General features: G+C 34.5%; 1 protein-coding gene across 1 annotated transcript; it reads left to right on the plus strand.

Moving 5' to 3' along the window:
* The first annotated feature begins 1,391 nt into the window (after nt 1-1,391).
* LOC138697729 (uncharacterized) lies at nt 1,392-10,039 on the plus strand. The gene is made up of 3 exons (XM_069823210.1): nt 1,392-2,076; nt 4,929-5,384; nt 9,232-10,039. The coding sequence occupies exons 1-3, from the start codon at nt 1,569-1,571 to the stop codon at nt 9,327-9,329; spliced, it is 1,062 nt and encodes a 353-aa protein (XP_069679311.1). The 5' UTR covers nt 1,392-1,568; the 3' UTR covers nt 9,330-10,039.
* The last annotated feature ends 916 nt before the right edge of the window (nt 10,040-10,955 follow it).

Raw genomic sequence — 10,955 nt, forward strand, 5'->3', positions numbered from 1 at the left:
AGAAAGTCGTGATCCAAACATTTTATAGGCAATAGAAAAATTCAAGGAAAAAACCTTGAGTAATCCACCAGTATTTATCTATATTAAGATGTTATAGATCACATAAATTTATCTGTTTTCTTGTTAACTAATATACTCTCCCGCTGAAGTCAAAGATGTATTTAGACTTCGGAAAGTCTTAATCGAAATATTTTACAGGCAATAGCAAAATTCAATGAAAAATGCCATAAGTAATCCACTAATATTTATCTATATTAAAAACGTTATAGATCACATAATTTTATCTGTTTTCATGTTAACTAATACTCTCTCCCTGAAGTCGAAAATGTATTAAAGACTTCGGGAAGTCTTAATTGAAATATTTTATAGACAATAGAAAAATTCAATGAAAGAAACCTTGAGTAATCCACTAATATTTATCTATAATATAAATGTTATAGATCACATAATTTTATCTGCCCTCATGTTAACTAATACTTTCCCCCTGAAGTCGAAGATATGTCTAGACTTCGAGTATTCGCGATCGAAACATTTTATAGGGAATAGAAAAATTCAATGAAAATCGTCCTAAGTAATTCACCAATATTTATCTATAAAAAGTTATAGATCACATAATTTTATCTGTTTTCATATTAACTAATATACTCTCTTATTTACTATGAGTGTCAGTACTTACATTACGATAGAGCCCTAAAGTTGAGTGGTGCTGCTGATCTAAAACGATTTTATGTAATGAAAGAACAGAATGAAAGTGCAGCTGTTTTCCATGATAGTAACGAAATGGCGACTGAGTTTGCAAGAAAACGCAGATGTGCGTTCTTAGTCCAGTGCGACATGAATATTTGATTACATCGCAGAATCTCACTCGGTATAATTAGATAGATCCAGACGATGTAACTTGTATTTAAATTTCTTTTGATAGAAACAGAACTTCTCCGTAATTAAAGGAGAAACACAGAAAAATAACATCTCGATTTCTGATTCGCCCCAGTTAAAGTCTCTGTTTTACGAGCGCTTAATGATACGTTTTCTTCCGAGGACTTCAATTTTAGACGTGTAATGTGGCTCATTCACCGGATTCGTGAGCAAAACGAGTTGAATCAAGGGTGAAAACTGCAAAAGGACGTGTGTGCTCCAGTTGCCATCACGGTTAGGGGTGGCTGAGGTACGGAACCGAGAAGTTTGCTGTAACACATGTGCTTGCGTGATGCTGACATGCAGAGAGGGGATAGTTAGCAAAGCGTTCAGACTTGCTTCTCTAATGAGTCCGCGAAGGCACACATTTTTACCATGTGGAGGGAGTTTAGCTTTGCTACCCATGATCACAAGTGTGTGACAGGGAATAAAAGTCTTGGGAGGCTCCTCTCTGTACTTCATTCTTATTACTTCTTTGTGTTCGACAGGTGAAAATCTCATTTACACTCCCGCCTGTCGAAGGCTATTAAAATTCTTCGACTTTTGATCAAAAAATAAAATCTTGAAAGTCCGAAGAAAAACTGCAATATCGTGTGCGATTTGATATTCCTTCAAATACTTACACTTTTTGTATTTAAAGATTCGCTTATATCATGAGGTTTTTGCGTGTAAATTCAGTGGTAATACTCAACTTGGCAGTTATTTTACTCGCAATCACAGAACTGTCTACAGCAAAGGATTTCCACAGTTCAAAATCCAAGCATGTCGTCAGTGCTGCGGAATCAAAAGAGCAGAATTTCGAGAACTGTTGGTCGGAAGCTAACTTCACCTGCATCAAGTCTATGATTTTGGATCCATTTAAGGACATCTGGAAGAAGAAGGAGATCAGACTGATGGATTCCGTTGTGATTGAGAAAATTGCCAACGTCTCGACGGATGATTACGAAATGACGAAAGTGAAGTCCAAGCAAGGGGAAGGAAGAGGTCAGAGCAGCGAAGGAGACCAGCTGGTGGAGAATGTCGGGAGGTTCCTCAAGTCTCACGCCCTCAGGGTTGACTTGGGAAGTTTCGCCACGATAAGAATGGAAAGGTCTCAGGAAAACCCCGACAACCTGGAAATCGTCTTCGATATGAACAGAGGAGAGTCCACTGATGGAGAAGGTAAGCATAACAATAATTCTAGAAAAAATAATATTTTAACTTTATTTTAAAATTAAATCTAAACGTGCTGTGTCAATGCATATACAGTAGGCTACACAGGCCTATATAATGCATAAACATTTATTGTAATTTATTTTTTAACCAGAAATGTATAACATTTATAATTTTTATGTTAAATATATTGTTGTCACAAATCTAACTTCTTCCAATCTTAAAGTAGCTAATGATTAGTCAATAGGCCTATACGTATCTTTATTAACGGATCAAATTGATCATTAATTTCAATATTTCAGTCAATTAATTTACCCTTTGACTATAATCTAATCTTTTATTGGTATTCCTATATTTTTATTCAATTAATTTATTTACATATATACAGGGTGTATCGAAATTAGTAAAACAGTTGAAAGTATATGATAATAGAAGCAAAAATTTCCAGTAAACTTGGGTCCGCAAACGAGCTGTTTGCGAAATAATTGCAAATATTTGGTTAGAAGCCGCCACTGACTTCATTCGTTGTAAAAATCATAATATGCTTTACTCGTTGAGCATGAGAAGCAGTCCGGAATGTTCTCTGAACATTGCCACTGACTTCATTATGAAATATCGCCGAGTTAGTACAAATTTATTTGAAATGTAGACTTTTCGTTTACTTCCCTATTTAATTTTACTCAAATTTCACTCATGCCTTACCTTAACAAGGAATACAATACTATTTCAGTACGTTACATGTTACAATTTACTGTACACTCTTATCTGTTAAAGGAGGTATTCCACCTCTCGGTATTGTTCAGTTCTGTAAACAAGAGCACATCGCGGACCGCTTCTTGTGCGTAATGAGTAAAGCGTATGATATTTACAACGAATGAAGTCAGTGGCGGCTTGGAACCAAATATTCGCAATTATCTCGCCGTTTGTGGACCCATGTTTACTGGAACTTTTTTGCTTCTATTATCGTATACTTTCAATATATATTATATTTATTTATTCTGGCGGAGTTAAGGTCATCAGGCACTCTCCTACACTCAGTCAGAAAAAAAGAATACAGTAATGTATTACTACGACTATCACTACTACACTACTATTATTACTACCACTACTACTACTACTACTACTACTACTACTACTACTACTACTATTACTACTACTAATACTACTACTACTGCTGCTATTAATAATAATAATAATAATACTTACTTACAAATAGCTTTCAAGGAACCCGGAGGTTCATTGCCGCCCTCACATAAGCCCGTCATCGGTCCCTATCCTGTGCAAGATTAATCCAATCTCTTTCATCATATCCCACCTCCCTCAAATCCATTTAATATTATCCTCCCATCTACGTCTCGGCCTCTCCAAAGATTTTTTTTCCTCCGGCCTCCTAACTAACATTCTGATGCAGTTCTGGTTTCACCCATACGTGCTACATGCCCTGCCCATCTCAAACGTCTGGATTTGATGTTCCTAATTATGTCAGATGAAGAACACAATGCGTGCAGTTCTGCGTTGTGTAACTTTCTACTTTCTCCTGTAACTTCATCCCTCTTAGCCCCATATATTTTCCTACGCACCTTATTGTCAAATACCCTTAATCTCTGTTCCTCTCTCAAAGTGAGAGTCCAAGTTTCACAACCATACAGAACAACCAAAGTTTGACACTTTCTTTGAATATCAGCATCATTTAGCCAGATATCAGACAGTGCTTAAATGAGTCCATGTTTTGTTGTAAGCCTCTTTTTGTTCACTTTCTTCTTCAGTATAGATCACAGATTTTCAATTTCGTTCATGACCGGCCTCCTTGCAGGCCATGGGAGAATATCTTCCGCAGTATATAATTAAAACACTAGTAGTACCGACATAGCCAGAAAAAATACACTTAACCAATGGAAAAATATACCAGAAGATGTAAACAATCATATTTACAACAATAGAGAAGCTGTGAATTATACTGATAGTTGATATGACGAATTATATTATGTTTCCAAGAAAAAGTTTTAGTTCAATAATTTCTGCAGTGCTCGGGAAAAGTGACATAAGTCAGTTTCCACAAAAATTTTAAATTAATTTATTGACAACTTACGGAACATCTGCTCGCTTGGGAAAAGAGACGTAAGTATTTATCCCATTATAATAATTTATACAGAAGAAAATCAAATCGACATAAACCAGTATGAAGACAGTTTTTTTTTCCTTCTCCTGTAAAATTAACATTTTTGACTTGTGCCATTTTTCCCGAGCACTACAGATTTGTCCACGTCTGTAGAATAAAACAAAAACAGAAAATTGAATTTCCCAATTCCTAGGCATGGTCACAGTTGTAAACTTAGAATTTAACAACTTGTGACTTTTATGGTTCATGAATTAGGACCCAGGACTGCGGCTATTGGTAAAGGATCTAGTATAGGCCTGTATGACTTAAGGCTTTCCCGGCGTTTGATGTAGAATAACTCTTCTCGGGTTCTCAGCCAATCAGGACCAGCAGGTAGCTCCTGATTAGTTGCCTCTTCCACCAACCAGAATGCGCCAGGCGGTCGGGGCTAGGAACTAGCTCTTGATTGGCCCGCAGCGGGAAGCCCTACTTTTGCATACTGTATATACCGGTTAGACAAGGTCCCACATCACTTCATTCCCTGAAGAAGATGGCAGAGCTAGCCGTCGAAAGCTTGGAAGCTAATCTCCAACTCACCTGGCTGAGAACCCGAGAAGAGTTATTCTAGTATAGGCCTATATATTCCCCGTTGTTTTCCTTCCGAAACATTGATTATTCCTGCAAAACCAAAACATTTTCATACAGCGTTGAATAGTGAGCTTCTTTTGTAAACTTCATATTTATTGAAATAAATTGTTTTTAGCAAAGGGAAACCGCATGTGGAAGATCATCGTGCCTCTGGTAATGGGATTCAAGACAACGGGGGCTCTGATTTTCGCCATCTCCGCCGTGAAGTTGTTCCTGCTGAAGGCACTGATGGTCAGCAAGCTCGCTCTCCTAGCCGCCGGCTTCCTGGTCATGAGGAGGGTGATGAGCTCCATGGGTGCCCAGCACCATCCCTACCTGTACGCCCATCAATCCATGCCCTATTTCCACGACCACGGAATGGACAGCGGCCTCTCTTCCGGATATGGCTACTCCAACTACATGGCTGCAGGAGGTCTAGGAGGTCACTACGCTACTCCCTCCGGTCATGGCGCCGCACAGGCTTATGGGGCATCAGCGGCAGGAGGAGAAGATCTTCAAGCACATTTCTCCAACAATGTGATAACCGCTATCCAAGCAGGCGCTGCCAACCAGACTACGGCGAGGAAAGATGGTAACAAATGGTTGAACAAATATATAACTAAGCTTCAATAGCTATATCAATAAATATTTATTTTCAAAACCTTACTAAATTTGTGGTCTGATAGACTTGCGTGGTTCCTGACAGCTTTGAACAGTTACATGTTTTGTACAGCTTTCGAGTAGATCTTAAAACCACGTTGGTCTTTTCTTTTATTACCAACTTTCTTACATTTTCTAAAAACATATTTTACTGTTCTTCCTGATTAAATCTAAATTTTAAAATGCTTTCCATCTCTTCTAATGCGACATAAAATATTTATTTTGTAGTTCTTGTTTTTCTGTCCAAGCTGTTTAAGGGGAGAGGATGGTTTTTTTTTTTTAACTTTTTTCATATTTTGTGTAAAATATAATTTTTTTGTAAATAGAGAGCTCATAGCTGTGGCAACTCAACCAAATAAAAATATTTTGAAAAAAAAATTATTTGGGGGCCTAAATTTGAAAAACAAAATATACCCATTGCAGGATTGTAATAAAAACCGATATATCTAAACCGTTTTTCAACATAGATTCAAACAGTTTTTTTGCAATGTATTTGCAAAAGCATGTTCTACAAACTGTCTATATCAGAATTTTGATATTAGTCCCTACGTTTGTAAAATAAACAATTAAAATTTAATAACAATTTCCTGATTTCCTTTCTTGCAAACAAACGGACGTATTTTTAAAATGAAATCAATTAACAAAATTCTGTTACAGAGAAACGTTTCCTAATAGTTTAAAGAATGTGTGTTCTAAATTTCATGCATGTGTCTTTAATAGTTCAGAAATTATATTCATTTGTGTCTGGCAATGTAGCAAAACAAATGAAGTTACTGGGAAGCGATAAAAGCGGGCGTGAAGTTTAAAAATGACGTCTCACCATCCGATAAGGGCACAAATATCCACAAAATGTTATGCAATGCATTCCACATATCAAAGGATATTTTAAAGAAAATTTTTTTTTTTTTTTTTTTTTTTTTTTTTTTTTGAAAATTTAATTTACCGGGAACAACAATAAAAGTGGGCGAGTGATTTAAAAATCCATAACGCATAAAGTTTAAAAATGGCGACTCAACATCCGGTAAGGGCACAAATACCCACAAAATGTTATGCTATGCATTCCACACATAACACAGAGTATTTTAAAGAATTTTTTTTGAAAATTTACTCATTTTTCACAAAAAAAAATACTATCCTCTCCCCTTAAGCAGTTACATGATTTATACAGCTTTCGACTAGATCTTAAAACCACGTAGGTCTTTTCTTTTATTACCAACTTTCTTACATTTTCTAAACACTTATTTTACTCTTCTTCCTGGTTAAATCTAAATTTTAAAATGCGACATAAAACTTTTATTTTGTCGTTCTTGTTTTTCCGTCTAACTGTTTAAAAGGAAATGGTTTATCTTATAACATTCAGACACCAAGAAATATCTAACTAGGCCTAATATTTTAAGGAAATATTTTTGTGATTAAATTTATACTCATGGCCTCAATTAAACAATGAACAGTTAAATGTAGGAATAAGTAATATTACTTGTGATATTTTACTGGCGTTCAACAATTATTATTGTCTTAATTTTTAGACGTATTTAGTAATGGAGTTTTTGTTAATACTTCATACTGGTATTATATGAATGTTGAAAAACCATTCCAAATAATTATTGGAATATACATTGCAATATTATATAGATATACTGAGAAAACAATGTGTTCAAAATGAACTTCACTTTGGCTGTCTTGCAGCCGAATAATAGTGACAAGACAAGCCTAATATTTCAGTGATAAAGATAAGTTTGAACTACAAACCCATGTTGAGACTAGATAGCTGCAACGTTTCAAAACTACCAACAGATTTCATCATCAATATTTCCCAAGATCTGAATATTACGTACTCTCTTTTGTCTGTTATGTGTCACAGCTAAGATTTTATTAGCAGAAAATTGCACAGTAATCAGCAAAAAGAATTTTATAAACTACGTAATAAATTACATTCAGAATATGTATTATATATATTTCGTGTGTTAAATATTACAGTACCTTGTTAACTAGTTTCAGCCTGTTATGGGCCATCTTCAGAACTTGTTGGGGCTGGTCTTGGCGCGTTTTGTTTGTATTTCCTGTGGGGGTGTGTTTGTGTAGTGTTATGTGGAGTCAAAGAGTGTGTGTGTTCTGAAATTGAGTTGTGTGTTGAGAATTTCATTGGGATATGTTTTTGTGTATCTATATATTTCGTATTGTTCTAATGTGTTTAGTCTCTGGCTTTTTGGCTAAATAAACACACTAGAACAATATGATATAGACAAACAAAAACACATCCAAATGAAATTCTCAACACACAACTCAATTTCAGAACACACATACTCTTTGACTCCACATTACACTGCACAAACACACCCCCGCAGGAAATACAAAAAGAAAAGGCGCCAAGACCAGCACCAAACAGTTCTGAAGAGATCCGTAACAGGCTGAAACTAGTTAACCAGGTACGTATATTTAACACGCGAAAGATATACCTAGAATACATATTCCGAAGTGATGTAGTGTTAAAAGTTGTATAATCACATCTTCTATTGTGAAATAATTTCGTTAAAAAAATCTTGTCAATCCGAATCTATCGTGTGCAACATCCATTTCATCGAATTTTCCAAAATTTCTCCTTTATCTCGAAATATATTAGCAATAGGAAGTATTCTTAGAGATGTTTATATATGAAGGGTTCAGAGCCATATTGGGCCAAGCACCATTTATTAAAACCGGAGAAAGCAAGGGTTACACATAAATGAATACCATAGTTTAATCAAGATTGACATATCATTTAGTTTTAATGTGTATAGGCCTACTTTATATTACTTGCTATATGTTTCCATTGAATTATGGCAATAACTTTATTTTAACCCTTGTTTCCTACGGTTTTAGTAAATGGCGCTTAGCCCACTATGCTTCTGAACCAAAAGTCTAAGTCGAGAAAATTGGAAAGGAAAGTGTTTGAATTTTGAAGAGATGACCGAAAAGTAATGTAGGCCTACAAAAGAGGAATACAATTTTTTGAGCTAACAAACCTAAGAGAGTAGGCCAATGTATTGATTATCAACTTTTTCAATAGAAATTTGGTCATTAATTGATAGGGTAATTTACGAAAACTTCAAAAATTTTAATTACTGTAAATAAACATTACCATGCACGGAATGAAAGTATTTCAAAGAAAACAATAGGAAAACACCCTTAGTTACAAGTAATTTCGGTGCAAATATTTTTATCAATGAGGATTTTCTTTCATTTGATTCATACAACATTTCCACTTTACCAGAAGGTTTTAATTTTGCTGTAGTTACAAATAGAACCCCCAGTGATGTTAAAAATTCTCATAAAAGTACTACTAAAAGCGATCTCTGAATAAATTAACCTGGGAACTGTGTAAACATATATATTTTTTTGGTATAGTCTAGCATCTACCATAATGACGATCCTCTTCATTGTTATGACCATGATTATGCAGCTTGTTCCGAAACGTTGGAGATATCAAGTCTCAACGCTAGTTGAATTCCCAAAATTCTTTCTCTGAACTCAGTAACTGTGAAATCCCTAAATGAAATCTTTTAGTAGCAATTTCTCAATTTCAAAAGATAATACTGATGTTGTTATGGTCACATTGTAATCTTTGCTAGTCATTTTTCACAATATAAAATAAGGCAACGTATTAATTGAAACAATTTCTTGATTATTCTGTCTTGTTGCATGACTTCAATTTCATTCTAATTTCATTCTAATTTAAAATGCATGTGCATTTTGAAAATTAGAAGACAAGAATAACGTTGTGCGTCCTTATCATTTTCAAGGTCTGCAACGTAGGCTGTTCAGTCTGGTGAAGAGCGACCTTAACCGGGTTCCGGTCTTGACGTACCGGAAGCTCGTGGATACGGGCAGAAGCTCTTGAGGGACTTCAGCACTTTTTTTACATTTTCTCTCTTCATTTCTCATAATTTTCAGAACGGTGACCTGACAGTCATCTTCTGTGTGGCATCTTTCTGTCAACTCAATTCCTTGAGCCAGTTATGAAATATTATAGAAATATTTCGTACAATTATTTGCTATAGAATATTGTCATTTACTAGCACTTATATAATTTAAACTTGGTATTTATGTACCTATTTATTGTAATATTTATGTTATTTATAATTTATTTATTTATTTATATCCCTTAAATGCTGAACAAATTGGTTATGCATAAGATTTATGTAATTATCGACTTCATAAGGAACTAAAATATCAACGATGATATATTTAAAGTGTGCATATACCAAATTTCACAATTAGAAGTAACACTGTTGATCTGTACAGTATTAATTAATGGAGTGTACTGCAGAATCTCTATAAGATAATGCATGTAGTTACTTCTACATGAATGTAAATATAAAATGTATATGGCTTGCATTCTTGTGTAACAGTTAGTGCTAAAATATATATTACAATGAAAATAATTATTTATGTAGCTCTTACAGAGCAACCCCAGCTTTGTCTTTTTTAAAATGATCTCATTTTCGAGATATTGCCTTCTGTTCTTATGAAATTTAACCTGTAGCTTCTTACAATGCTTACAACTTCAAATCTATTATGTTCTACACTTCAATCTGTATTGTTGCTTGAATAAACGAAAATAAGAAAATAAATTTGTTCACTGTGTCATTTACCCAAGAATCCCCATCCATGTCAATTGAGAAAAGCGAAATACAAGTTTAACAAAGTTAATTACATGTATTGCGCTTTTCGCTTGTTATTATAACAGAAACACATTTTGATTATCTGCTGAAATCATAATTTAATTTAAACATTTTATCAACAACAAATTATTACGATATCGAATTTGAGTGAAGTCTTACATTGTTACACAAATACAACATATGATTAATCTGCCTATTTCAACATAAATCCAATATGCTAATATTAAATTCATAATACTACCCGTAAATACAAATATTTATATACAGAAAACTTGATAAATATTACAGAAGAAAGAGTTCGTCCAAAGGATTCGGGAAGAGTACCTAAAACGCTCATAGCATTTCCGCGTTGAATAGCAATACTTAAGCGTTGACGCAAATAAGTAGTGCAACGGCGATCACCAGTAATGGAGATCAAAATTTGACCGATTTGAGATACCAAAACTTTAGCGTCATGACTCCAAGGACCGAAGGTCTCCACAGCAAAGGAGGTAAAGATATAATTGTCTAAAAGATGAGCATATTTATTGACTTTTTTCTTCACGGCTAATTCAGCAGCAGATGCTGCGCGTCTGGAGGTATTCGGCAAGTGAGATGGAGCTAGAGTGTCAACGTAAGTGGAGTCCCAAATTAAAGATTTTTCTCTAGACCATGGAATTAAGGTGAGACCATCGGGTCATTTACCATCCGAGCGACAAATACCTGGTGGTTCCAAAAGAGACGGAATGCCACAAGAAGTCAGAGATCTTTTAATAATATAATATAATATAATATAATATAATATAATATAATATAATATAATATAATATAATATATAATATAATATAATGTAATGTAATGTA

The sequence above is a fragment of the Periplaneta americana genome, chromosome 4 (genome assembly GCF_040183065.1).
Source record: "Periplaneta americana isolate PAMFEO1 chromosome 4, P.americana_PAMFEO1_priV1, whole genome shotgun sequence".
NCBI lineage: Eukaryota > Metazoa > Arthropoda > Insecta > Blattodea > Blattidae > Periplaneta > Periplaneta americana.

Bases quoted from the DNA above. Each gene is read 5' to 3' on its own strand.
- LOC138697729 (XM_069823210.1), top strand. From the start codon at position 1,569: ATGAGGTTTTTGCGTGTAAATTCAGTGGTAATACTCAACTTGGCAGTT. The intron at 2,077-4,928 runs GTAAGCATAACA...AATTGTTTTTAG, and splicing joins AGAGTCCACTGATGGAGAAG to CAAAGGGAAACCGCATGTGG. The intron at 5,385-9,231 runs GTAACAAATGGT...ATCATTTTCAAG, and splicing joins GACTACGGCGAGGAAAGATG to GTCTGCAACGTAGGCTGTTC.